The 27,193-nt window shown below is 38.3% G+C and overlaps 1 protein-coding gene across 1 annotated transcript in view; it reads left to right on the plus strand.

Annotated features, from left to right (window-relative positions):
• ush2a (Usher syndrome 2A (autosomal recessive, mild)) overlaps positions 1 to 27,193 on the plus strand; it is a 985,309-nt gene that overhangs the window by 336,073 nt on the left and 622,043 nt on the right. The window contains 3 exon segments of the mRNA XM_060830996.1: positions 6,705 to 6,708; positions 7,645 to 7,774; positions 16,013 to 16,255. Coding sequence (XP_060686979.1) covers positions 6,705 to 6,708; positions 7,645 to 7,774; positions 16,013 to 16,255 — 377 coding nt within the window.

The raw sequence follows: 27,193 nt of genomic DNA on the forward strand, positions 1-27,193 counted from the left end.
AGTGATGCCATCCGCAAACTATCTTTCCCACCTGTGTTATGTGTTGGGAGAGATGACAGAGATGGCAAAGCTGGCACCATATGTCTCAGGTGGTGCCCTGGTGGGTGATGCCACACTAACAGACCATACCAATCTGATTGGTGATCAAGGAGCACTGACGGTTCTGCAGTGGTTCAGAATGTTACATGGATAAACATTAATTTTTCCAGTTTTGATTTTGACAATGTTGACCCCTCTTTTGGACTTAGCACCGATCTTCCGGTTCTTGGGCAAGATAGCTATGTGACCAAACCTGTAGATTATTGAAAGGTTTGAAGTAGCTGTTGGCAAACTTTAGGTGCTAGGCAAAAGTGAGGACTGCAGATACTGGAAACCAGAGTCTAGATTAGAATGGTGCTGGATAAGCACGGCAGGTCAGATGAAGGACTTTTGCCCAAAGTATCGATTTTCCTGCTCCTTGGACGCTGCCTGACCCGCTGTGCTTTTCCAGCACCACTCTAAACTTTAGGTGTTGTCAGGCATACTGTGATAGTAACCACCCAAGTGGGGCCATGCACTCATTTGTCCTGGATCCACTGAGATAATAGTCCACTACAACCAAGAAGATTTTATCCTTGAACTCCCAAGATCAAGATGGAAATGATGACTCTGCACGAATATTCCTTGTGCTCTTGTCTTTTGCAATTAGAAATTGCGCCTTCAAAAGCCTTGGAAAACTCTGGCTAGAAAATTAAGTTGCAAGCCCTTGCCCAGAATTTGGTTGTGACCACGTTCCGCTGGTATAACTGCTGAAGAGTCCTCCATGACGGATCTGGGAATGGTCTACCTACATTCACCTACCACCATCCTACCCACCCTTCCCCCATTCCCACCTCCCCCCTGCTATATACGTCTGAACTCCCTCCTCCTCCTCAGCTGTGATGAAGGGTTTCAGCCTGAAATGTTGACTTTCCCGCTCCTCGGATGCTGTCTGACCAACTGTGCTCTTCCAGCTTCACATCTATTGACTTTTACTTCTAGAATATGTGGTCCTTTCTGTCCCCTAATGGCAATCTTTTTGTCAGACCAACAAGGTTCAAGGAGGCTGTGGTGGTGACAACATTCTCAGTAATGTTTCAGAACACAATTGCCCAGATAATACATTGACAATCCCAATACATAGAATTATCTTACCTTAGCACACATGACATAAGTTTTATTGGGCTACTCAAATTTCCTCTCATTTCAGGGTTGTTGTCATTAGGAACTTGGTAGACAAGCAAATTTGGGAATCTACATCTTCAGTGCAGTGTACGTCCTTTGCTGTAGGATTCCCCATGGGAATATGAGGCAATGCATCTGCAGTGGTTTACTATTTGCCTCAGTGGATGTTCCATATACTGACGTAAAACGTTATGGGTCTAATGGATAAACATTATATTCTGGATGACCTCTTTCCCAAACCTTTAGAACGGAACAATGACCAATGAATTATGAACTGTCTAAATAACAGATTTGCATCCTGGACATATACCAGTCTGCAAGAACTGATGCAATGAACTTGGAGCAAAGTGATAGCCTAACACAATAGATTGTGCCTCAGCCATGACTATGGTGTGTAGATATGAGTTGTCATGGGATATTGATTCTATTGAAGCTAGCATCTCCTTGATTCTATTGAATTATTTTTGTTGATGTTCTGCTTAAACAACTGCCATAGCATCTGATTAACATGTGTGAAATTGGGTATATGAACACACAGATTCGGAGAGGAAGTTGACCATTCATCCTCTTCAACCTGCCCCACCATTCAGTAAAAGCATGGCTGTTCTGTTTGTTTCAAATTCCCCATTCTCATCTAATCTCAATAACCTTTGATTGTTTTGCCTCTATGACTCCAGGGTTAACAAAAGTGATTTCCCTCTGTCTTAAAATATTCAATAAACTGCCTCTCTGCCTCTTGTGGTCAAAAGTTTTAAAATCTCATAATTACTGTGTCTCATGGGGTCCTTCATAATATTGAATGCATGCTCAGCTTTGCATGTTTATCAGAGGGTGTTAACTAAAGCCACTCATTCCACAATGGCATATTTGATATCAAATCATGTTGATTGACATCAAATGTCCCTATTATGTATATGCATTCTGTAATCTATAATGTACTTCTAACATACAATAATAACATTCAGCATGGATTACACTGGAAGTGTGCTTGAACAGTGCTGACACCATCTTGATTCTAAAATAGCTTTGAAAATCTAATAAGGTGCTTGGGGATACTTTACCACTTTAACAACATGGTGGCTCAGTGGTTTGCACAGCTGCCTCACAGTGCCAGGGACCCTGTTCAATTCCTGCCTCGGGCAACTGTCTGTGTGGAGTTTGCACATTCTCCCTGTGTCTGCGTGGGTTTCCTCTGAGTGCTCCGGTTTCCTCCCACAATCCAAAGATGTGCAGGTCAGGTGAATTGGCCAGGCTAATTTGCCCGTAGTGTTAGGTGCATTAGTCAGGGGTGAGTGGAGGGGATTGGGTCAGGGTGGGTTGCTCTTCAGAGGGTCAGTGTGCACTTGTTGGGCTGAAGGGCCTGTTTCCACACTGTAGGAAATCTAATCTAATCTAACTACATCATTCAAATTAAACTTGTACTGTTGGAGAGAAGCATTCTGAAACTCTCGAAGGCAGAAGTCCCTTTTTGTTTGGTGTTATGACAAGAAATGTCAGAATATTGAACTTGCTAGATACTTTTTAAACCTACTTAGGTACTTTGTAACTATTTTGACAGAATAGTCATTGCCATTTGCACAATCTAGGTATTTCAATAATTATTGAGAAAGGAACCTGATATATGGGTATTAAGCCACACCTTGCACATCTACTGCCTATCCCAGCAAAATAAATATTGCTGCTTTATTTCGAATCCAGTAATGTAGGTTTGAAACTGTGTAAGATCCAAGGTAATGTTAAAGTTTTTTTTAAACATTAATGTCAGGTCTCGAGATCTCAAGGTCTTTGGTTAGATGTGCTGACATTCTACTAAAAGCTCTGGTGAACTGAAGTTGAAATCTGAGATTTCCTTCGACTGAGAATAGCACTGCTGCAGGCATTGGAGTGCGCAGTGAGTAAACAAATATAACTTAATTAATTATTAATTCACTGAACTCTGGGCACAGCTGTATTTATAAGTATTTTTCAAAGCTTAATCACCAGAGACTGGGTATCACCAGTTAAATTTCAGATAAGTTTTTAACCCACATTTTAGACTTTAAAAAAAAGAATGTGAATTGTGCACAGAAGAAATCATTTGGAATGCTGAAAAAAATGCCTCATGTACATCTACTTCAAATTGTTCTCAATTGGCGACTGTCTCTAATGGCAACATATGATGTAGGTGCATGAAAGTCTTTATACCAGAGGGAGCACCTAATGAGATTATAAGTGCCAAAGATAAAAGTTGAACACCATTTCCTGGAAAACTTAAATTGTTCACAATTGGGCATATCTGTTGGATCAAGTGTTGGCAAATTTATTTGTATTAACACAATAATCCAAAGGCTGCAGAATAAGAATACAACAGTTTGTATGATTGAAAACAGGTAAGAAAAGCATAAGATTAAAAATAAAATGTATCAGGAAACCTACAGAAAGTTTCTTTTTAATGTCAAAAAGACCACACAATTTTGTACAAAATTCAGTTTCAGCAGCTGAAAAAGTAGCCAATTATATAGTTACACCGATTGAGGACTCAAGATTATTGTATTTGACGATGTTGATAGAAAATGATTAGTTTTCAAATATGTCCTTCAATCATAGGGAGTTGGATGCAGTCTCAACTGTCTACTTTGAATAAATGAGCTTGTTTCTGGATGTGAGCAAAGTGAAAAACAAGGTGGGAAGCTCTATGGAATTATTACTGCTACATGTACATATTACCTTTTTAAAAAAATCCTTTCTGTTTTGATACCCTTGAGAATGTATACAAACTGTAGAAGGGCAAAAGTTATATCACTGCTCCTTCTCCCTTTGCTTTTCACCTTGAAAAGCAGTGAAAAATCATTCTGATATGGTTCCTTAATGCCATCTGCTTGTTGACTCAGTTATTTCTTCTTTCAGTAGTCTCTAGCATTTCTTCCAAAACAATACCATAATCTCGTCAAACAATGTTGAAAACACAGGATATAATTGTTGGTTGAAAACAGAAATAAATATTTATGTTTTTAAGCATGTACATATTGTCATGCTTCCAATCTATAATAATTAAACGTTTTCAAAATCAACAGAATGAGTGACCAGTTTTCCTCTACATTTACAGAAGCTCCAATGTAAATAGTGAAGTTTCAGTGCTGTAAATATACCACACCTTCAGTACCTCTTCTCAAAACAGTCTCATGTGATCACTCACTAATTCTACTGTCATAGTTCTTTGAAGCTTGCCTTTTTATCTTTTTACATACTTGGTATGGAGTAATGCTGGTCAAGTTATATGACCAATTGTTTCTCTCTGATGAAGAGAGCGCTTTGTGGGCTATGGCTAATTCTTGGTCCCTCTGCTCAATCCATGGATGCAAGTTGCAATTGCTCCTGGAAAGCTCGCTGTCATGTAAACAAGTTTAAGACTGTTATCTATTACAGGCATGAACTTTAATGAAAGTAAGCAAGTGAAATTGAATTCAACTGTAAAGGACCATATAAGAGTCTTACCAGAAAACATATGGACGAAAAGAGACAGAGAGATTTGAAGATAGATTGATTGATTGGAAGTAAGTCAAAGTAAATGTAGAGCTTTGAAAGCTATCATGAATGACATGCATGGAGATAAGAAATGAAGAAATGCAGTGACCTATAATTGTCTCACAAGTGATTTCAGAGTTGTTAAAATTAATTGTGAAATCTCCTATTAGAGGCTGCATGCCTCTAGTGTTTTCTCTGTGAATGCTTCCAGGAAGTAATTATTTAGTACGTCAACTATTTTTAGTTCATCCTTTCTTTAAACTCTATTAGCATCATTAAGCAATCTCACTTCTTCTTTGATAACCCTCTCACTGTTGAAGATTTCAATTCATTTCTTTGCTGTTGCATTTGACTTCCACAGTTACTTTTAATTCCAGACACCCTTTTGTCCATTGGTCATTTTTGTTGCATTTTTTTAGAGGATGCTGTTATTTCCAAGCATTCCCCTCCTTCTTTCTTATTTCAGGTGATATCAATTATTTTTATAACTTAAATGATAAGACTAAATAAAAATAAAAGCAAATTACAGTATTTCTCAAAGAGCACATTTTTGGTATTGACTCATGCTTATGGATTGTATTTTAAAACAAAAATGGAAGAGATGCATTTATCCATGCCAGCAACATGAAAAAGGTTTGTAGCAAATTGGCAACTTATTATATGCAGGGACAGCTTTTATTTTCAATGGATGATATTGTTGAAAGTTTAAATTTCAGACCAAGCAGAAGGAACAATGAGTCTAGGAAATGAGTCTCCATTAAGAGTTTGAGTAATAATTCTGTAAACTTCAATGAAAAGAAGATTGAGCATGGTGAAAAATCAATTGCTAATTTGTTATGAGCCTGTTATGAGCAATGCAATTTTGTCTCAAGGAAATAAAGTTAAGAGTACAAACACAGACGTTAACATTTGTTTCAAGATATCACAACTTATGGGCTATTTCAGACTTCTGCAACAAGAATCTTTGTCACGTCTCATAGCCATTAGTCATTATGTCCAGGAGTACAAAGTTATTTGATTTCTCATCACAGCTGGGCAACTAATGATCAATAACATTGCTGGGAGAATAATTCCAGTCATGTACAGCGCAGGTATTTACAGAAAACACATTTCTGGACACATTTGCTGGCAAATAATGTAGTTAGATGTCAGAGGCACAGTCCCACCACTTCCTTTAGCTAAAATTATCAGAACAAATTATTTGGGAAGCAGAAACAATCTTTGGCATTGAGCTGGAATCTTAAGTTACTGGAAATAAGGAGGAGAAACTCATGTCCTCTTGAAATCAGTAGCATTTTTAGCAAATTTGCTAGAAAATGCCAAGAATGGAGCCTCCATCAATTATTGGAGAGCTTACCTGTTACCCCTCCTATTGCTGGCATCTCATTCCCTTCACAATGCTGACAAAAATGGTCTGGTCCAGACCAAATTGAAATTCCCTCTCTTCCATTCCATGCATCACCATTTAGCAGGATCACCATGCAGCAACAATTCTGGAAATGCAGGGGTCCTTAAATGGAAAGAAGCTAGTCTTCTTGTAACCTTATCTTCTGTCTGAAAACAAAGTATTTTTTCTATCTTTCCCTTTTGAGGTTATCCCTCAATAGGTTTTCCCTTTTCCGCTTCTCATGCCACCCCTTTTGATGCTGCATAATTGTTTGCATGAGCAGCACTTTAGGTTTTACGTCCTCACATATTTTGATGTCAGGATGGGCACTAGGGACCCATCACATATATGGAACAAATCCCGAGAGTTGATATTGAGCTGGATACAAAGGTGTGGGTGTAACTCCAATCCATAAAGGCAAATACTGTCGCAAGACCTTCAGATTATAAGTTCACTGGAAAAAAAAAGTGCCAAAGACAAGTATTGCACATGATTTCATGAAAGATTTTGTTATTACTCTTTTGGTCAAAGTACGTTTTGAAGAGGGAAGCAATATTTTAACCAGGATAATTTGATTTGACTGTTACACTGTTATTTTCTGTCTGTATAGCAAAGTATCCTAATGGTCCATACTTGGCTGATTGGCACAGGGTTTGACTTTGTAAAGATTTGACAAGTAAACATAAGAGTACATATAAAAGATAAAATACCTAGCTTGTCAGATCATAAAGGTTTATTATATAAGTTATTTTTGTAGTCTTCTGAAGCATTCTGTGGATGTAGACTTGCTGAGTAGAAAGGTTCATTTCCGGACGTTTTGTCACCATACTAGGTAACATCTTCAGTGAGCCTCAGGCAAGGCACTGCTGAAACTTCCTGCTTTCTATTTATATGTTTAGGTTTCTTTTGATTGGTGATGTCATTTCCTATGGTGATGCTATTTCCTGTGGTCACTTCCAGTTCCTTTTCTCATCGGGGGGTAGATGGGGTAGAAGCATTCTATCCCTGAATTGTACTATTGCATTGTTAGATATAAAAGAGTTATGGCACAACTCCAACTTTCAGATTCTTAGGTCATTTATACAAATGACCAATAAGTGTACTGAAGAAAATATCAACATGAGACCCCAAACTTGTGCCTATTGTGTATTAGTTTGATCTTACATCAAATGTAGATAATGTTACAACTATTGTTACCCAAAGATGCCACTAATTTCTTTCCCTCTATAGTATGTATATCATTTCCCGGTAAAAGTATGAGTTATTTCTAATGCCTTCACTAACGCACGGTGTCAGAATACAGCCACTTCTCACCTTTATTAGGATGGACTCTACACTGTATGAGCATTGGTTTGGTTAAAATTCCTCATTAGAACGATCTTACAATTTACGTATGCCCATCTCTTAATTTTCTGAAGTTAAACTTGCATACATTTGGGAATCAAGGAAAACACTCCCCATTTTCCAAAGTGATACCAGCAACAATTTGAAATACGTTATTTCATTAAACATTTTGAATTTTAATGAATTTTCTATTCCATGTCTTTCAGAGTATTTAGAGTATATTCAAGTGCTTTTTCTGGTGGGATACAATTTGAGGTTTCATTTCAACTAAAGACAGACAGGTTGAATGGTTTGCTTTTCTTTGCTTACAGTAAAGAAACAAAGACAAACCTCAATGTAAGTCATTTAATATTTTCTGTTTCTATTAATAAGTAGAACTACAACCTATGTAAAAGGAACAGGAGTAGGCCATTCAGTCTTTGAGCCTGCTTGGCCATTTAATAAGATCATAGGTGATCAAGTTATAGCCACAAATCTGCATTGCAGCCTTTCACCGCCCCCATTCCCACCCACCATTTACCAAAGACCCATCTGACTTTGCTTACACTACCTTTTCAGTAAGTGCATTCCAAAGATTCAAGACCATCTGAGAAATTATTTTGCCTTATCTTTATTTAAATTGACAACGCCTTCTCTTTGAAAAGTGACTCCTAGTTCTAAACTCTCCCATAATAGGAAATATCCATTCCCCATTGACACTGTCAAGACCCTTCAAGATCTCATTTCTTTCAATCATGTCTTTCTCATCCAAATTACAGCGAATATAAGCCAGGCCCATCGAACCGTTACTCATGAGAAAACCCACTAATTCCATGTCTAGCAGGTAGTCTGGTAAACCTCTTCAAACTACTTCCAATGCATATACATCCTCCATTAAATATAGTGACCACTCCTGTATACAGTTCTCCAGATATGCTCTGATGGTGTCCCATATAACCTCCTTATTTTGTACTTAATTCTCCTTGTAATAATTGATAACATTTTATTAGGTTAGACTTAGATTTATTGTCTTATAAAAAAGTGTTTTTTTCTGCATACCAAACATAGAGTGTCACCACACTCCAATGCCATCTTGAAACATTGAAAATAATTCAAGGTTTTATTGAAATAGAGTTCATCTTTCCCTCTTCTTTTTGTCATCCTCCACCACTCCTCCATTTGCTGTGACATATTCCGGGGTCACAGTACCATCCTGCCTTCGCTTCACCGTCAATCCCACAACTGCCATGTCCAAGCTGGAGTCATGGACCAGGTCACATATATCATGCTTCTTCTCTGATGCTCCTCCAGCTGTGACTCTGGTCATTGGCTGCTAAGGTCCTGGTTGCGGGTTCCTCCACCACCAATGCTGAAGCCTCTGTGATATCAGCACCAGAGCTTGGGATGTGTGGGCTCAGCCCCAACTGACTGCCCCATGGGAAAGAAGCCACAGGAAGACTGCGAAAATTACTTTTCCTCATTAGTTACTTTCCATGAATGTTAATATTTTGTAATTCATATACCGGGGCATCTCTCCATCTCAGAGCTTTTCAATCTCTTCTAATTTAGATAATATACTACATTTTTATTCTTTGTATGGATAAGGACAGTGCTGCATTTTCTCACATTATACTCAATTTGCCAAATTTCTGTCCACTTATGCAAGATATGGGTATCATTTTTCACTTTCCTTGTGTCCTCTTCACAACTTAGAACAAAGATAGGTTGGAAACTATCAGTAAATTTGTCAACCATACCTTTGATCCCTTCATCCAAGACATTGCTTTAACTTGTAAAGAGTTGAGGTCCTGACATTAATCCCTGTGGTACATCACTCATTACATCTTGTCAACCAGAAAATGACCCATCTATGGTTATTCTCTGATTTCTATTGACCAGCCAATCTTCTCTCTGTGATAATATGTCAACCCCCTACACCAAGATCTTTTACTTTTTGCAATACCTTCATAAAATGTTTTAATGCAGCTTAAAGGAAAAAAAATTGAAATCTTGCAAGAACCATGTTTACAAGTATTATGTTCTTCTTTTCTCTCATTTGGTCTTCCTCTCTTTGTAAATGTAATTTAATGCAAATTTATGTATGCATTTAGAAATGAAAATATTGCATTTATTTATTTATATATTTGTTTATTTGTGTACCAATGTGCTGAATTTGCATTTGAACATTATATAAGTTCCAAAAAAAACATTGGACATATTTCTCTTGATTTCTTTAATAAATTTAGAACATCCATAGACAGATGGAAAGAAACTTATTGAATCACTTCTAAGTGAGCAATACTCTCCTACTTTCAGTAGATGTGTTAACTTACTTAAGATAAATTAATACTGGTTCAAACAATGTGGTATCTTAAAATTCTGAAAAACATAGTATTGATTTGTATTTGCTTTGTCTAGCAGAGAAGAGGGCATTTCCACATTAAGGTTGTAATAAGATTTTCTTCCACATAAGCACTAAAATTTTGATATATGAATGCTTTGTTTAGGTTACAGGGGTTAATATTTAATTATAGAATATTTTACTAATGGCAGCAATGACCTGCTTGGAAGGATAAACCATGGTAAGAACTATGAATGATGTGAAACATGTATGCCATCATTTTTATTGTCACTGCAATTGCTAACTATCAAAGTAACAGCAACAGGCATGTGGATAGGATTTGTATGATGATTGATAATTAAAATTAAGTTACAGCTAAAGCTATTTATGAAGTTTTGATAAAAAGTGAAAATCAATGTAGTACTGTGCTGTTACTGCTGCAGTATTCTTTGATCAATAATATTTACAAATTATGATAAACTTCATTTTCTAAAATATAATAATGTTTGATTTTGTTTCCTGTGGAAAACAACCATGTTGGGAATCTATTGATTATTCTCAGGATATCACAAGGGTGTGTTGTTTTTTCTCCAGCCCCATAGTTCTGTTGGATCACAGGGCTGCTCTCTCATTAGAGGCAGACAACTGGTAGTGGTTTAACCTGAGGGTCACCACACCTCACTTGAGGGAGGGGTTGAGAAGAAGAGTCCTTTTTCATAACATCAGCCAGTGTGGGAATTGAATCTATGCTGTTGGAATTATTCTGCATCGCACACCAGCCATCCAGCTAACTAAATCACTTTATCAAAACTCAGAACATTCTACTTTCATCAACTGATCTATGTAGGAAAGTCTATCTTGTGCTTCAAATATGCATTTTTCGATGACATGAGGATCCATTGTCTCATGAGCTATAAACTACAAATAATACCATCTACCAAATCTCATTCATCTATTTCACTTCCATTAGTGTTCTTAGTGTTTTGTGAACAGGCATGTAGGTCTGCCTGGGATTCTTGATTTTTTTTTTGGAATACAGTAGATCAATGTAAAAGTATCTATTTCATTGCTGGAGATCACAGTTGAAAATGTGTTGCTGGTTAAAGCACAACAGGTTAGGCAGCATCCAAGGAATAGGAAATTTGACGTTTCGGGCATAAGCCCTTCATCAGGAGGGCTTATGCCCGAAACGTCGAATTTCCTATTCCTTGGATGCTGCCTAACCTGCTGTGCTTTAACCAGCAACACATTTTCAACTGTGATCTCCAGCATCTGCAAACCTCATTTTTTACCCGAAGATTTTAACCTACTGCGAATCCTCTTGCAAGGATGCCTTCCTTGAAGAAGCTCTCTTCCTCCCTCTACAAGGATTTCAGTGAGTCTCTCTCTCACTGCACCCCCCAGGTCATCTCCTCTGCACAGAAACTCTTCAGCCACGTTCTCAAGCAATTCCTGATGAAGGGCTTATGCCCGAAACGTCGAATTTCCTATTCCTTGGATGTTGCCTAACCTGCTGTGCTTTAACCAGCAACACATTTTCAACTATCTATTTCATTGCCTTGCATTCAGTATTTTAATCAATTAAAATTTTAAATTCTTCATTGTACTTAACTGTGAATGTAACATATTCTAAAAAAAACTTTACTTACATCATTATATATTAACAGTAGCTGACAAAAACAAGTTAAGAAGTTATCCTGCATAACATTCACGTATGTCACTGAATAAAACAAGTGTACTTGTGTGATTACGGACATTCCATACCTCTTTCTTTGTAACACTCTTAAATTTTCATCATGAGGAAGCCTCAAAGTCTTAACTATCAAGGGGTCAATCAATGGAAAGTATCAATCAAGATCCTGGAAATCCCTTCCTCATAACACTGCGCACATACCTACACCCCAGGAACTACAGCGGTTCAAGGAGGCACATTACTATTACCTACTCATGAGTAATCAAGGATGAAAAATAAACAGGACCATAGAAACATTGTAGCACTAAAGGAAGCCATTCAGCCCATCATGTCATCAAACTAGTCAGCCATTCTAATCCCAATTTCAGCACCTTGTTCATACCATTGGAAGTCTCAGAGCTTCTGGTGGAGGTAGAGTTTTCTTTTGTTTTTAATAAGTTGAAGAGTTTGGCCTCAATCACCAAGTCAGGCAACAAATTCTGATGCCCTACTCCCTCATATGCCCTCAAATCCTTCTACCAATCGTCTTAAATGCCAGCTTAGACATCCCATGATTGAAGTTTTAAAAACAATAGCCATCCAATGGTGGCTGAGGCAATTATTAGACAGATAATTAAACCTGTATTTATGGAATGGAGTAGGCACAGATCAATACAGCAACTGCCCATGTTATTTCTGTGGAGCGCGGTTCCTCCTGACCCCACAATTTGAATCATTTTAAACTTCATATCTCATGGTGATCTTCAGCTCTACCTGCTGATAAAACTTGGTGGATAATGCATGGTAAATGCTTTGCTCATTTGTGTCCCAAGATCTGAGTGATGATAATATGTACACTATCAGACTTTGAGTTGAATGTTGGAAGGCCCTACTGAGATCAACACTTTGGTTATCAAGGAGAAAGTGAGGACTGCAGATGCTGGAGATCAGAGTCGAAAAGTGTGGTGCTGGAAAAGCACAGCTGGTCAGGCAGTATCCGAGGAGCAGGAGAGTCAACTTTTCGGGCATTGTGGTTATCTAGCCTGTCAGAATTAAGTCACCTAGATGGAATAAAGAAACAGGTCTATGGGATTCTATTGCATCTTTTTTTTTCAGCCTGAAGCACATGTAAAAATATTCCAACTCATGTTTATTACACTATTGAAATAAGTGCCCTGCATTAACTCCCCGAATACTTTTACTGTGCCTTGTCCAGCGCAAAGGACTGCACCGTTCTTAGCAATGCAAAATATTCATGCTTTGTTTTCAGGATTTCATATTACAGTATTATGGTACAACATCTGCTGTTTTAAATTGTCTAGTGTTGGCAGTTTCTAGTGATACCTTCAGAGAAACCAGAGGCATGATGCTCCTCTTTACATGAGAATCAAACCTCAGTCCATCACCAATCTGTGACTCAGCAATGTTCTTCATTCATCAGCCATGAGTTTCAAACTTTTTAATAGGTTTGTGGTATTTGAATCCTTCTTTAAAGTCTTTACTCATAAAGTGAAGCCTTAGTTAATACATTGCCCTTTTGATCCCATTACTTTCTATAATTTAGACCTTTTATCATGAAGAATTATTTTATTGATGGTTATCATGTCCACAGGAGGGTCGGTCAACTGTCAGTATTAATCATAGTTGATTTTTTTATGCATTTACTTCATGGGAAAAATGGCCTGTGGCTCCAACTTAATTTTCTTTTGAAGGTATTATCTGAGTTTTGCATTGCTTCCAGTACTTTCCTTTTGCTTTTTATTTTTCATACTTCCAAATTTGCATAAGCTACTGGGCTGCCCTTAGGCTTATATCAGTCTAAAACTGTCAACGAAGATCCAATTAGGTCCTCTGAGAGATAATAAATGATCACAAAGGGTTTTTTTTTAATTGATACGTTAGATCTGATACTTTTGCTTCCAAAAATTGTGTTAAATTCAATTTAAAAAATTCTGCCAAGGTACCTAAGACCAGTGGCATTTTAATCAATAGCAATAGCAACTTGGATATTTATCCTGTTTTTTTTGGAGGAAAGTATTCCAGCTTGGTCCATCTGAGTGTAATCAGACAACAACGACATTTAAATAAGCCTGTGCTTTTGTCTGAAGTATCAAAAAATTTTAGTTTTCTTTATCCCCCTTTCAGTTTCTTAAACGCCTGTTATAGATTTTGTATATTCCCAGCAATTTCTTCTTGCAACTGAGATTTCTAGCAGTTGCAAGTTTTCATTTTTATTAAATTTGTTTTGTATTACCAAGGACAATTTTCACACTGCATTTGAATTACCTGTCAACACACATGACTGGATTCATTCTAGTAATTCTTAAAAATTACTAATTTCATGAGTTAGTGCATACAAGCTTTTTGGCTAATGCTAAGCTATATGAACAGGACAGTTAAAGGAAAAGGGTTGCATTGTAGACATGAGTTGATGACATGAAGGGACTTCTGGGTGGATTAAGTTTTCCACACTTATGCAGTCAATCAGAACAGAAAGCAATGGAGTTCTGTGAGGCAGCATTCCTGATGAAGGGCTTATGCCCGAAACGTCGAATTTCCTATTCCTTGGATGCTGCCTGACCTGCTGTGCTTTAACCAGCAACACATTTTCAACCAAGTCCTAATGGCCTACATCCAAAGGTTTTAAAGAAAATGACTCTCTGATAGTAGAGGCATTGGCCAAAGTATTCTAAAACTCACTGGGTTTTACAAGGGTTTCAACAGCTGGAAAACTGCCATACTGATGCCTTTGCTCAAGAAATGAGGGAGATAGAAAACAGGAGACTATATAACTGTTTAGCATTAACAGTTGTTGTTGAGAAAATGTTAGAGTCTGTTATTAAAGAGGAATGGCAGGCCATTAGAAAAGTTTAATGTAATCGAACAGAGTCAACATGGCCTTGTGGTAAGGTGGTCTTAATGAAGTATTCAAGATTTTGAGGGCTCTGACAGGTTAAATGTTGAGTTGTTTTCACTAGTGGGTGAATCTCAAAATAATTGACAGTTGCAGAATAAGAGGAGATGCAAAGGAGATGCAAAGGAATTTCTTCTCTCAGAGAGCAGTGAATATCTGGGATTGTCTGGAATGTTTGGAATCTAGCTGTCAGAGTTCTGAAGGCTAAATCACTCAAGTATTTAAAGATGAGGTAGGTAGATTTTTGAAAGATTGAGTTGAGGACTATGAAGAGCTGGCATGGCAGAGCAGTTAGGTTTTGGGAAGATCAGCCATGATGTTGCAGAATAGCAGAATATGATCTTTTATACAATAACCACATGATGAAATAATGTGCAGATGAATGTCATCTTGTCCAATGTTGGTTCGCTTTGCCCACTAAACAAAAAAAATTGAAAGAACTGTTGAATCTGGAAATCAGAAATGGAAGTAGAAGTTGCTGGAAAAACTCAGCAGGTCTGGCAGCATCTGTGGAGAGAAATCAGATTTAACACTTGGGCTGCAGTGACCATCTTCAGAACATGAGCCAGATGGGTTTTCTTGCAACAATCAACAATAGTTTCATGGTCATCAGTAGATTCTTAATTCCAGATTTTTTTTATTGCCATGGTAGGATTCAAACCCAGGTCCTGTTAGCTGGGTTTCCTGGATTTGTATTTATTGATAAAACCACTAGGCCATTGCCTTCAGGTTGCTGACAGCTTAGCTGCTTTTTCTAGGCTCAATGGTGATGGATATTGGAAAAGATTCCCATTCACAGGTATTGTATTTCTTCCTTTTAAAATCACCACTGTTAAAACCTTCTCAAAAAGCTCACTCTCAACTTCCAACTTTCTATCTACAACAATATTTCCTTTTGTTTTACTGTACACTTAGCAAAACATGTTCCAAATGTTCATACAAAGCATGACCATTAAACATATAGATTTTTAAAGTTTTGCTTGCTTGTTTGGTCATATTGCCAATCTGGACAATAAAGCATGGGTGTCAGCGTCCCATACTCCCCCAACAAGGTTTCCGGCCCTTTAAAATTAATTCATGAAATATATTTGCTGGTCTACTCTTGTGTGACCAGATTGCCAATATGGCCTACCAGGGGGCTAATATACCAGTCCTGTTATAATAGCTTTTTTGTGTCTTCTTTATCCATACATTTTGAATATTGAAATCATGGCATGTTTAAGGAAAAAAATAGAATTATTTATGGAGGAGATAACACAATAAAGATGAGTTAGTATTGGTTTTCAGTCCTAACTTTTATTGACTGTATTGATGGAAGTAAAGATTGTTAATTTTTAACATTTATCTTTAGTATTAATTAATGCTTCAGTATTCATTTGGAGGAGAGGGAGATTTCATTAATTAAGATATGTTTTGCCAATTTAAGTAGGTGCAGCCTCTACTGTTTTATTGCAAATTCAAGGATATAGCAGTGTCTGTGACTTTATTACTAATTGATATATCTAGTCATTTTCAATCTTGGCAAATTAAAATACATGAACAACTTTTATCATGCATTTCAAATCCTTCATTGGTTTACAAGATCATAAGCAAAGTGCAGTATTAATTGAATGGAAAGACAGATTTGCATTGTGTTTTTTTTTCTAATTTTGGATTGTAATAATGCAGACTGAATTGCACTCTATAATTTTGAGCTTCACATTTAATGCAAATTCAAGTACAGTGCAAGTTGTCTTTTGTTTGGGATCTTCTTAATGTGATGAAAAATGGAAAAGAGTTATACTCAAGAAGCAAGGTACAGTGACATCAGTGAATGTAAATGGACAAATTAAGTCAATAATGGTCGCTGAGGAAGAAGAACTCAAAATAAACTTCCCAGTCTTTCACGCTGGGAGCTTAACTGAAGCAGTAGTACTTTGCAGATAGTATGAACTAAAACAAGGTTTGTGGCACTTCATCCAAATGATTCTGTTATAATGCGACAGTTGTGTTCCTCAGCCACCTCGTGCGAAAGAAAATTGTGTTATGGGAAACTATGATAGAAATCGTGCTGTAGAAGATCGCACTATGGAAAACCTGCTATATCTATTCAGCAGAATGTTTGTGTTACTCAAACAATGTCCTCAATTCGTCAATCGCGTTATAGACAATTTGCACTGATGAAACACGCATGACAGGAGAAATATCTGTAATTATTTCTCTTTGATTTGGAACTAGTTTTCAAATTCTCAGATAATATATTCCTAATGAAATCTTCTTAGTTTGGTTTGTTATTTGGGTCGTTGGTGGTTATTTACCTAAAAGTACAGTGATTCATTTAGTTGGAATGGAGATGGAATCTTGCACCATTTGGTGTTAATATCTATGTTAGCCATCTAGTCAACTGGTGTCCCAGTAAACTCTTGCATTCTTTTAAACTTTTTTTTGAAACTGTGTCTATGTGTGGCAGTTTGAGCTATGGCCTGGTACCACTCTTGCATTTCAGTCAGGAATTAGTAGCTTCAAGTCCCATCCCAGCAACTTGACCAACTAATCCAGGCTACAGACATACCTTCCCAAATTTTTGGACGTGCTATCTTTCAGATAAACCAAAGGAATACAATGTGGGAAACATGAGGTTAGGCATTTTGGTAGGATGATAGACAGACTGTTGGTTAATAAGGGGATTATGGGTTATGGGGGGAAAGCTTGAGAATGGGAAATGTATCAGCCATGATCGGATGGCAATGCATTTTGTTTGGGTGGAATGGCTAATGTTTCTCCTATGTTATGGTCCAATTGTTCTCTTAGGTGGACGTAAATGATCATGTGACATAATTTGAAGACCAGAGAACCTTCCCTGATTTTCTAACTAATATTTACCCTGGAACCAACAACAATAAAGCAGATTATCTGGCCATTGTCATATTCTTATATTGTGGGACCTTGCTATGCACCATAAGTCCTGCACTTAACACTCTGAAGGGTAGCTGGCTTAATTGGCTATAAAATACTTTGGGGTAACTTGATGTTATGAAAAATGCCAATTATTTATTGTAGACGTTAACATTATTTAAAGGGATTTAAAAGGGACTTGAGGGGCAACATTTTCACGCACAGTTGGTTCATATGTGGAATGAACTGCCACAGGAAGAAATAGATGCAGATACAGTTACAACATGTAAAAGGTATGTGGACAGGTACATGAATAGGAAAGGTTTAGAGGAATATAGGCCAAATGCAGGCAAATGGGAGTAGTTTACTTTGGCAAATTTGATCAGTATGAATGTGTTGAACTGAAGGGTCTGTTTCCATGCTGTATGACTCTATGGCAGTGTTTCCAGGTCGCAAATGTGCCCATGGTGGTGGGAAATGGGGTTGCAGGGCATGGGAGAGGTAGTCACAAGTCCTGAATTTCAAGGAATCTGCCAAACAATGGCCAAATATTGGCCTTTTCAGGCTGGATGAATAAGCACAAGCCTTTCAAATTGAACAGAGCAATAGTTTAAAATGAAAGGTAAGAGAGAATAGACACTTCAGGAAGCAGTTTTCTTTTAATATTGCTTCACCACTGGGTCTATTACAGGACAAAGTGCTTGAGGAGCACTTCAACTCTAAAAAGACTGGAGGCAGTGCAATCTCAAAAACTAGAAATCACAAAATTTGTGGAACTGTTGGTGAGTACATTGTGGAAATGACAAATTTATCACTATGTTGCAAAGATGCCACATCCTTAAGCTGTGCGTTTCAATACAAATAAGTGTGTTGTCACAAAACTAGTCCCTTTTCTTGCTAAAAGCTGTTCCTTGGCTTAAGGAGACTCCGACCCTGATTTTTGTCAGAGGGGCAATTAACCAGGTTGGACTCTGATCTGTCTGGTGTGGTACAGAGATGAAAAGGATTTTGAGAGGCCTTTTGTTTATATGTAAACAGATGAGACTTCAGGCCAAAGTGGTCATGCTTTAGATGTGACCTGTATAAAGGAAAGGGGAGTGGTCAGCTCTCTAGCAGAGCTGGGCTGAGCACTTTTAGTTCAGGATTGAACTGGAAAGTTCAACAGGAAGCGGCGTGGAAACTTTCTCTCTTTTCTGTCCTTCAACTTCAACCTGTAAGCATGTGTTCCATTTATACTGGGTTTTAAAGGGAGTTTGCTTATTGGGACTGCTGTATGTATTCAGAACAGCATAATTAAGTCTAGTTGGATAGTAGGGTTCGGTAGGGGTTCTTAATTCTGTTCTTTGTGTTTCATTGTGTACTTCTGTGAATAAATTTTTTGTCTGTTTTAAAATCTAGTAGTCAACCTAGCTATCTTATTCCAGGTAATTCACTGTACACTTCCTGAATTAAATTGCAAAGTTAGATCTAGGGCTGCCTGCTTAAAGATGTTTTGAGTTGTCTAGCTGAGTCCATAACAGATTGGGAGCTCTTTGCTGGATTTTAAACTGCAGGTGGTAGCTGCTAGTGTCTTTATTTCGGGTGTTGGTTTGGTTGGGTAGACAAAGCTTGGGATAGGAATGGCTCTTTCAGTCATCAAAAGATTTCTGGAAGTGGATGTGATGACTTTGGAGGTTTTGCAAAAAGTCAATAAGACCAAGCTGCAGGAATTAGCAGACCAGCTGAGATTGGAACTGCCTCCTTCTGTGAGGAAAGGAGAGATAAATACAGCAGTAGCTCAGCACTTAAACTTTCTGGAGAAACCATCAGAATCTATAGAGTTGGCAAGAATTCAATTGCAAATGAAGCAGCTTGAGTTAGAGGCGAGAGGTAAGGAAAGGGCAGCAGAAATGAAACAGTTTGAGTTACGATTAAAAGCAAAAGAGAGGGAAAAAGAGAGCAGAGAAAGACAAAGAGAGTGCTTTTGAACTCCAAAAACTGAGACTTGAAAAGGAAAGTCAGCATACAAAGCTGGAGATAAAGGCTGAGGATAAGCTCAGTGAGGAAGTAATGCGAACTCATGTGGAAGAGCAGAGAGTTAAAACAGCAAGGTTAGCAGCTGAAGTGGCTGGTGATTATTTGCTGGTCCATAAAACTTGGGTTGGCTTTCACTGTCAATTCCAGGCCATGAGGGATAGAAATTGGGACAAAGAGAAATCCTCATGTGGAAAGGGAAAGGTAGATCTCAGTGAAGATCATAAGGATAACTTATCACAGGGTAAAAAGGAAACCCTTGAGGGGTACAAAGAAGTTAAAAGGTTCAAGTGTTTTCATTGTAAAAAAGTGGACCATACAAAATCAGTGTTGGTGGGCCAGGAGAAAGCCAGATGTAGGAAAGCAAAAACTCCTGGAAGTTTTGTTGGACTCGTAACAAAAGGCACAAGGAAAGTTAGACAACTGCCTCAGAGTATAGAAGATGATCAGCAGTTGATTAAGGAGGAAGTGCCAGATCTGCTTAAAAAATATACATGCAAGGGTAAAGTTTATTTAAATAGGCCAGGAGTAATAGGTAAGGAGGTTACAATATTAAAGGACACAGGATCCTCTCAGTCTGTAATGTTGAAGAGTGAGGAGACATGTCCTCCTGAGGGACTATTGCCATAAAACGCACTGGTAACAGGAATTCATGGTGAGACAAAAAGTGTTCTGTTATGTAAAGTGAGGCTAGAAAGTCCAGAGAAGAGTGGAAAATTTGTGGTAAGAGTATTAGACAAACTCTCAGCTCTAGGAATACAATTCATCCTTGCAAATGATATAGCTGATTCACCAGTAGGTGAAAAGCCAATGGAGATGCAGGCAACTGAAGATCTGGAGATGTTTTTCCATCAATTTTCCCTGATTGTGTGATCACAAGATCACAGAGGGACAAGTTGAAGCAGAAGAGATCAAAAGGAACAGATAAGGAAGCTGATATAGTGTTATCCCAAACTTTCTTTGATCAGATAAGTGGATCAGAGAAGGAGCAAATAGATAAACATGCAAGTATCTTTAGCTTTTAAAGAGTTAAGCTGATTGAATTAAAGCAAAAAGATGAGGAGTTTAAACAGTTATATCAAAAGGCATTTAGAAAGAAAGAAAGTGAATGCATTCCTGTGTGTTATTACTTAATGAGGAAATGGAGACCATCACACATTCAAGCAGATGAGAAATGAGCAGAGATTCATCAAACTGTTTTGCCAGTAGGGTATAGAAAGGAGGTACTGCATGAGGCATATGAGCTGCCAATTGGAGGTCATTTAAGGGTGAGGAAAACACAAGCTGCAGTTGAATTTTGCAAGACATGTCATACATGTCAGCAAATCGGAAGTATTTAAACACACAATTTACTTTTAATACCTATGCCAGCATTTGAGGAACCTTTCATAAGAGTCTTGATTGATTGCATAGGACCCCTACCTCAAACAAGAAGTGCGAATAAGTATTTATTAACAATAATGGATGTGTCGACTAGATTTCTATAGACAATTCCATTATGCAGCATCAAGGCTAAAAGAGTTGTAGAAGAATTACTTAATTTTTTTATTAGATACAGACTACCAACAAAGTTTCAGTCAGATCAAGGATCCAACTTCACATCCAAACTATTCAAGGAGGTTATGGATAACTTGGAAATGAAGCAGTTCAAATCTACTCCGTACTACCCGGTATTGCAGGGAGCGCTAGAGAGATGGCATCAAAAACTAAAGACAATGTTGAGGGCTTATGGTCAGGATTACCCAGATGATTGAAATAATGGAATCCCGTTTTTACTTTTTGTGATCAGAGATGCACCAAAAGAATTGGCCAAATTCAGTCCATTTGAATTAATTTTGGGGGAATGAAGTAAGAGGACTGTTAAAATTGATTAAGGAGAGATTAATAAGTCAGGATTCAGAGACCACCTATTTGGAATATGTGCCAAATTTTAGAGAACAATTAAATAGAGCTGGCGAGTTGATTGGATAGCATTCAAAAGTATCGCAGCATACAATGAAACAAGAAGCGGATAAGAAATTACAAATTCGCAGTGTTGCAATTTGGGATAAGGTATTGGTGTTACTTTTGGTAACAGGTGAGCCTTTAAAAGCAAGGTTTAGTGAACCTTATCAAATTAAGAAGAAATTGAGTGAGGTGAACTACTTGATAAGGCCTCCAGACAGGAAAAAATCTCACAGAGTGTGTCATGTGAATATGCTCAAAAGGTATTTTGATAGGGAAGGAAAGAAAGAGGAGAAGGTTAGATTAGTTACAGTGTGGAAACAGGCCCTTCGGCCCAAAAGTCCACACCAATCCGCCGAAGCACAACCCACCCATACCCCTACATTTACCCCTTACCGAACACTACGGGCAATTTAGCTTGGCCAATTCACCTGACCCGCACATCTTTGGACTGTGGGAGGAAACCGGAGCACCCGGAGGAAATCCACGCAGACACGGGGAGAACGTGCAAACTCCACACAGTCAGTCGCCTGAGGCGGGAATTGAACCCGGGTCTCAGGCGCTGTGAGGCAGCAGTGCTAACCACTGTGCCACCATGCCGCCCATCACAGAAGGAAGAACCAAGTTCAGAGGATTCTGAATTGGACATTCCTCAAATCAAATTGGACAATGAGGAAGTTGTCAAAAATTGGGATAAATTATTGAGTTACCTTCCATAAGAAAATCAAGATGGCGACTTTTTAGTTACTCATGGAAGGGACATTTACAGCATTTATCGGACTTGTTTGATTGACTTCGGAAGGCAGGCTTGGTGGTAAACCTGGTTAAAAGTGAATTTGCCAAAGCCCAAGTCACCTTCCTGGGCCATGTCATTGGACATGGATAAGTGGCCCCATGGGATGCGAAAATGAAAGTAATTGGGGAATTTCCCACACTGTCAACAAAGAAAGCAGTCCTACAGTTCCCGGGGATTGAGTGGATTTTACCAAAAGTTTGTGCTGAACTTTAGCAGCGTGACTGCTCCACTCACCGAATTGTTAAAAAAGGGCAAGAAGTTTCAGTGGACAGTGGACTGTCAGAAGGTATTTGACAGTCTAAAAACTGTGTTAATCACTACCCCAGTGTTAGCCACACTAGATTACATGAAGCCTTTCAAGGTGGCTATCGATGCCGGTGATGTGGGTGTCGGTGCGGTGCTCCTGCAGGAGGATGGTGAGGGAATAGAAAGACCCATCGGGTATTTTTCCAGGAAGTTGAACATTCATCAACAGAAATATTCAATGGTGGAGAAAGAGACTTTAAACTTGATTTTGGCATTACAACATTACAGTGTTTAAATTACGAGCAATGCATCTAAGACTTCTGTACAAAAACGAACTACAACTTGATCATCAATTTCCCTTCAGATTGCTCTATACATAAGATCAAATTCAGAACAGTTAAAAACCTACATTAGTAATGTGGTGTAAAGGTGTTGTCAAACGGAATGCAACTTCCAACATAAAGACAAGTCACTTGAGTTACCAGTTGTATGGCAAGATACATCAACAAATCAATGTTAATGGGAATAGACTGATTTCAAAAGCCAAATGTAGTCTTAAAGCATGGTTTCTAAACTGAGAAGACTAAGAAACTTGATCTGCTACTGACAAGATGTCGCAATATTTTCAAGGTATAAAGGTATGGAACTACACCTCTGACTGAGGTCTGGTGCAAAGCTAGACAATTTTCTTATCCTGTCAAAACCTGCTTTCGAGAAGCTGAAGAGGCTAGAAAAAAAATGTTGTGCTAGTGAAAACTGAAACCAGCTCAATATGATTAAGAGAGCTATTGGTGTCACATGGTAATAGACATATGGGTTTACTCATATGTCGATGAGCCTATTGGTTAGGCATTTTCCAAAAGTCTTTAAAATCACATTGAGAGAAATTTTACATGGAGTGCTGCATAGCTTATGTAATCAGGAAGATGTATTGATTAAGACTACAGCAGAGGGAGATAATCTTCAAGTGTTGATGAAGTGCAAAAAAGACTCCGTGATCACAATGTAATGTCAAAAATAAGCTAGTTTGCTTGAGTGCAAACTGAGACAGTGTACTTTTGCAGGTAAATCGTTGAAAAAGAGCTACAACCTATGAGAGGCTTTATTTAGTGCCCAAAGACAAATGATGTGCCTGAGTTTCAGTCTTTTCCAGGTATAGTACAATATTTCTCTCGATTTTCACCTGAGCTTGTAACACTGTAAGCTCCACTATATGGGCACAATGGAAATGGGGAGACTATTCAAGGACCAGCTACTGTAGGTCCTTGATAAGTATGTACCGGTCAAGCAGGGAGGAACTTGTTGAGTGCGGGAGCTGTAGTTTACTAAGGAAGTTGAATGTCTTGTTAAGAGGAAGAAGAAGGCTTATGTTAGGATGAGATGTGATGGCTCAGTTAGGGTGCTTGAGAGTTACAAGTTAGCCAGGAAAGACCTAATGAGAGAGCTAAGAAGAGCCAGGAGGGGACAAGAGAAGTTGTTGACAGATAGGATCAAGGAAAATCCTAAGGCTTTCTATAGGTAGATCAAGAAGAAAAGAATGACTAGAGTAAGGTTAGGGCCAATCAAGTGGTTGATGTTGTGTATATGGATTTCAGTAAGGCATTTGATAAGGTTCCCCACTGTAGGCTATTGCACAAAATATGGAGGCATGGGATTGAGGGTGTTTTAACGGTTTGGATCAGAAATTGGCTAGCTGAAAGAAGAAAGAGGGTGGTGGTTGATGGGAAATGTTCATCCTGGAGTTTGGTTACTAGTGGTATATCACAGGGATCTGTTTTGAGGCCACTGCTGTTTGTCATTTTTATAAGTGACCTGGATTAGGGCATTTAAGGATGATGGGTTAGTAAATTTGTGGCTGACACTAAGGTCAGTAGAGTTGTGGATAGTGAGGAAGGATGTTGTAGATTACAGAGACACATAGGTAAACTGCAGAGCTGGGCTAAGAGGTGACAAATGGAGTTTAATGTGGAAAAGTTTGAGGTGATTCACTTTGGAAGGAGTAACAGGAATGCAGTGAACTCGGCTAATGGTAAGATTCTTGGCAGAGACATCTCAGTGTCCAGGTACATAGATCCTTGAAAGTTACCACACAGGTTGATAGGATTGTTTAGAGAGCATAAAAGTGTGTTAGTTTTTATTGGTAGAGGTATTGAGTTTTGGAACCATGAGATCATGCTGCAACAGCTGCACAAACTCTGGTGCGGCCACATTTGGAGTATTGTGTACAGTTCTGGTCACCACATTACAGGAAGGATGTGGAAGCTTTGGAAAGGGTTCAGAGGAGATTTACCAGAGTGTTGCCTGGTATAGAGGGTAGGTCTTATGAGGAAAGGCTGAGGGAATTGAAGTTCCTTTCGTTAGAGAGAATAAGGTTGAGAGGTGACTTAATTGAGACATATAAGATAATCAGAGGGTACGATAGGTTGGACAGTGAGAGTATTTTTCCTCAATGGTAATGGCTAGCACAAGGGGACATAATTTTAAATTGAGGGATGACAGATATAGGACAAATGTCAGAGGTAGTTTCTTTACTCAGTAGTAGGGGCTTGGATTTCAGTAAGGCATTTGAGAAGGTTCCCCATGGTAGGCTATTGCACAAAATATAGAGGCATGGGATTGAGGGTGATTTAATGGTTTGGATCAGAAATTGGCTAGCTGAAAGAAGAAAGAGGGTGATGGTTGATGGGAAATGTTCATCCTGGAGTTTGGTTACTAGTGGTATACACAGGCATCTGCCTGCAACAGTAGTAGACTTGCCAATTTTAAGGGCATTTAAATGGTCATTGGTTAGGCATATGGATGAGAATGGAATAGTGTAGTTTAGATGGGCTTCAGATTGGTTCCACAGGTCGGTGCAACATCGAGGGTTGAAGTTTTTGTGCTGTGCTGTAATGTTCTATGTTCTATATGAATTGTTGAAGAAAGACCTGAAATAGGAATAGTCCAAAGCATAACAAGGTGATTATGGTACATATAAGGAAATATTTACTAGTGATACATGACTCATTCATTACAAGTTACCTTGTGATGGTTGGAACCATAGTGGTGGAGCAGTGATCAATCATGCCATTACTGATGGTCAAGAGAAGACCATGGAGAATTCACATTTCAATGTATAAATGCAAATATACACAGGAAGAAAATGAGGTACTTGTGATCAGCTTTAGAATCAAAGCATTTCATCAGTTTCTGTTGAGTAGAAACTTTGTGCTAGTACAGATCATAAACCTGTAATTGCTATTCTGGAAGAAAGTGTACAATCTCAACAATGGCATCATCAAGAATGCAGTGGTGTGCTGTGCTCACATCGTGCATCTCTAACTTTGAAAATCACAGTTCAAAGAAAGAATTCCATTGTTGTAGCACTGTTTGGAAGCACTGTCATACACCTTTCATGCGAACTCAGTGTAAGTAATCTCAGTCCCAGGACATCTCTGCAGGAGTTCCTCAGGGTAGTGACCTAAACTTTAGCTGTTTCATCAATGACCTTCCCTCCATCATAAGGTCAGAAGTGAGGATTGTTGCACAGTTTTCACACCATTCTCAACTCCTCAGACACTGTAACAGCCCATGTTCAATTGCAGCAAGACCTGAACAATATCCAGGCTTAGCTGAAAAGTGGTAAGTAACATTCACATGAACAAATGCCAGGTAATGACCATCTCCAATAAGAGACAACATAACCACTGCCCACTTTTCTGCATTTTCCCCATAACCCTCTGATCAAAAATCTGTCTATCTCAGCCTTAAATTTACACAAGGATTCTGGCTCCACAGCTGTTTGTGACAAGGAGTTTCAAAGAATCACAACTGTCTTAGAAAAGAAATTTTTCCTCATCTCAATTTTAAATTGGTACCCCTTTATTCTGAGACTGTATGATGACCAGCCTGAATGCAATACTCCAGATGTGGCCCAAACAAAGTTCTGTACAGCTCCAAGATGACCTCTCTGCTCTTCTAATCTATGTCATGACTGATAAAGGCAAGTGTCCCCATATCATCTCAAATTCCTCTATTAACCTTTTCTGCTTTTTCTGGGATCCCTGGAAAGCAGCCCAAAAGCTTTCTGAGCTTCCTACTGTTTTGCTCTTCATTGAATATACTCTTGTTTGTTCCTTCTTCCAAAGTACATCACCTCACACTTGTCAGGGTTAAATTCCATCTGCCACTGATTTTCCCATCTGGCCAATATGTTTATATCCGTCTGTATCCTAATACCTTCCTCCTCACTGTCAGCCACCTAGCCAATGCAGATGTTATCTTGACTTTGAGGACCCAGTGCAAGTTCCAGTCCTAGACTTGTTAGCTGTGAGATAATCCAGCCACTGGCAAAGGAAAGCCAGTCCTCAGTCCATTTAAATAGGAAAGGTAAGATGTGGGAAGGATATCCAACAAGACAAAAACCTGCCAAGTTCAAAAAAGTAATTGTTGATAGGAAGAAGTAATCAATATCATTGTGGTAAACTTGTAGAATAGGAAATGTCATTAAAGAAACAACTTTGTGTGATGCTTTTCTTACTCTCCGTGCATCTCATAGCACCCCAATGCCATTCAATAATTTGTCGATAACATAAAAGCCAGTTAGTACATAGCAAGGTTCCATAAACAACAAGTAAGGAAAGTAAGCAGTTAATTTCTGAATGAAGATTGCATATTGCCCAAGAACTAAGGATGATCAATGCTTTTCTTCAAATCACTAGGATTTTCACCCATATCTGACAGGGCCAAATATGCAGGACCTTAGATAATTGTTGCCTTGAAAGAGTGTCTCTGAGAATTTGGAACTTAAATTGTGAAATGGCATTTGAAATCACAACCTCTGATATGGAGATAAATGTGATTCTTCCTCATTCCTTCTGTTTTCATAGATTATGTGATTTGCAAATTGTTTTAACAAGAAATGTTTTTGTACTGTACTGGCTATAATGACAAATAGAACATATTACATGGAAATCCAAAGTTACTAATTGAGACAT

Source organism: Hemiscyllium ocellatum, chromosome 10 (genome assembly GCF_020745735.1).
Source record: "Hemiscyllium ocellatum isolate sHemOce1 chromosome 10, sHemOce1.pat.X.cur, whole genome shotgun sequence".
NCBI lineage: Eukaryota > Metazoa > Chordata > Chondrichthyes > Orectolobiformes > Hemiscylliidae > Hemiscyllium > Hemiscyllium ocellatum.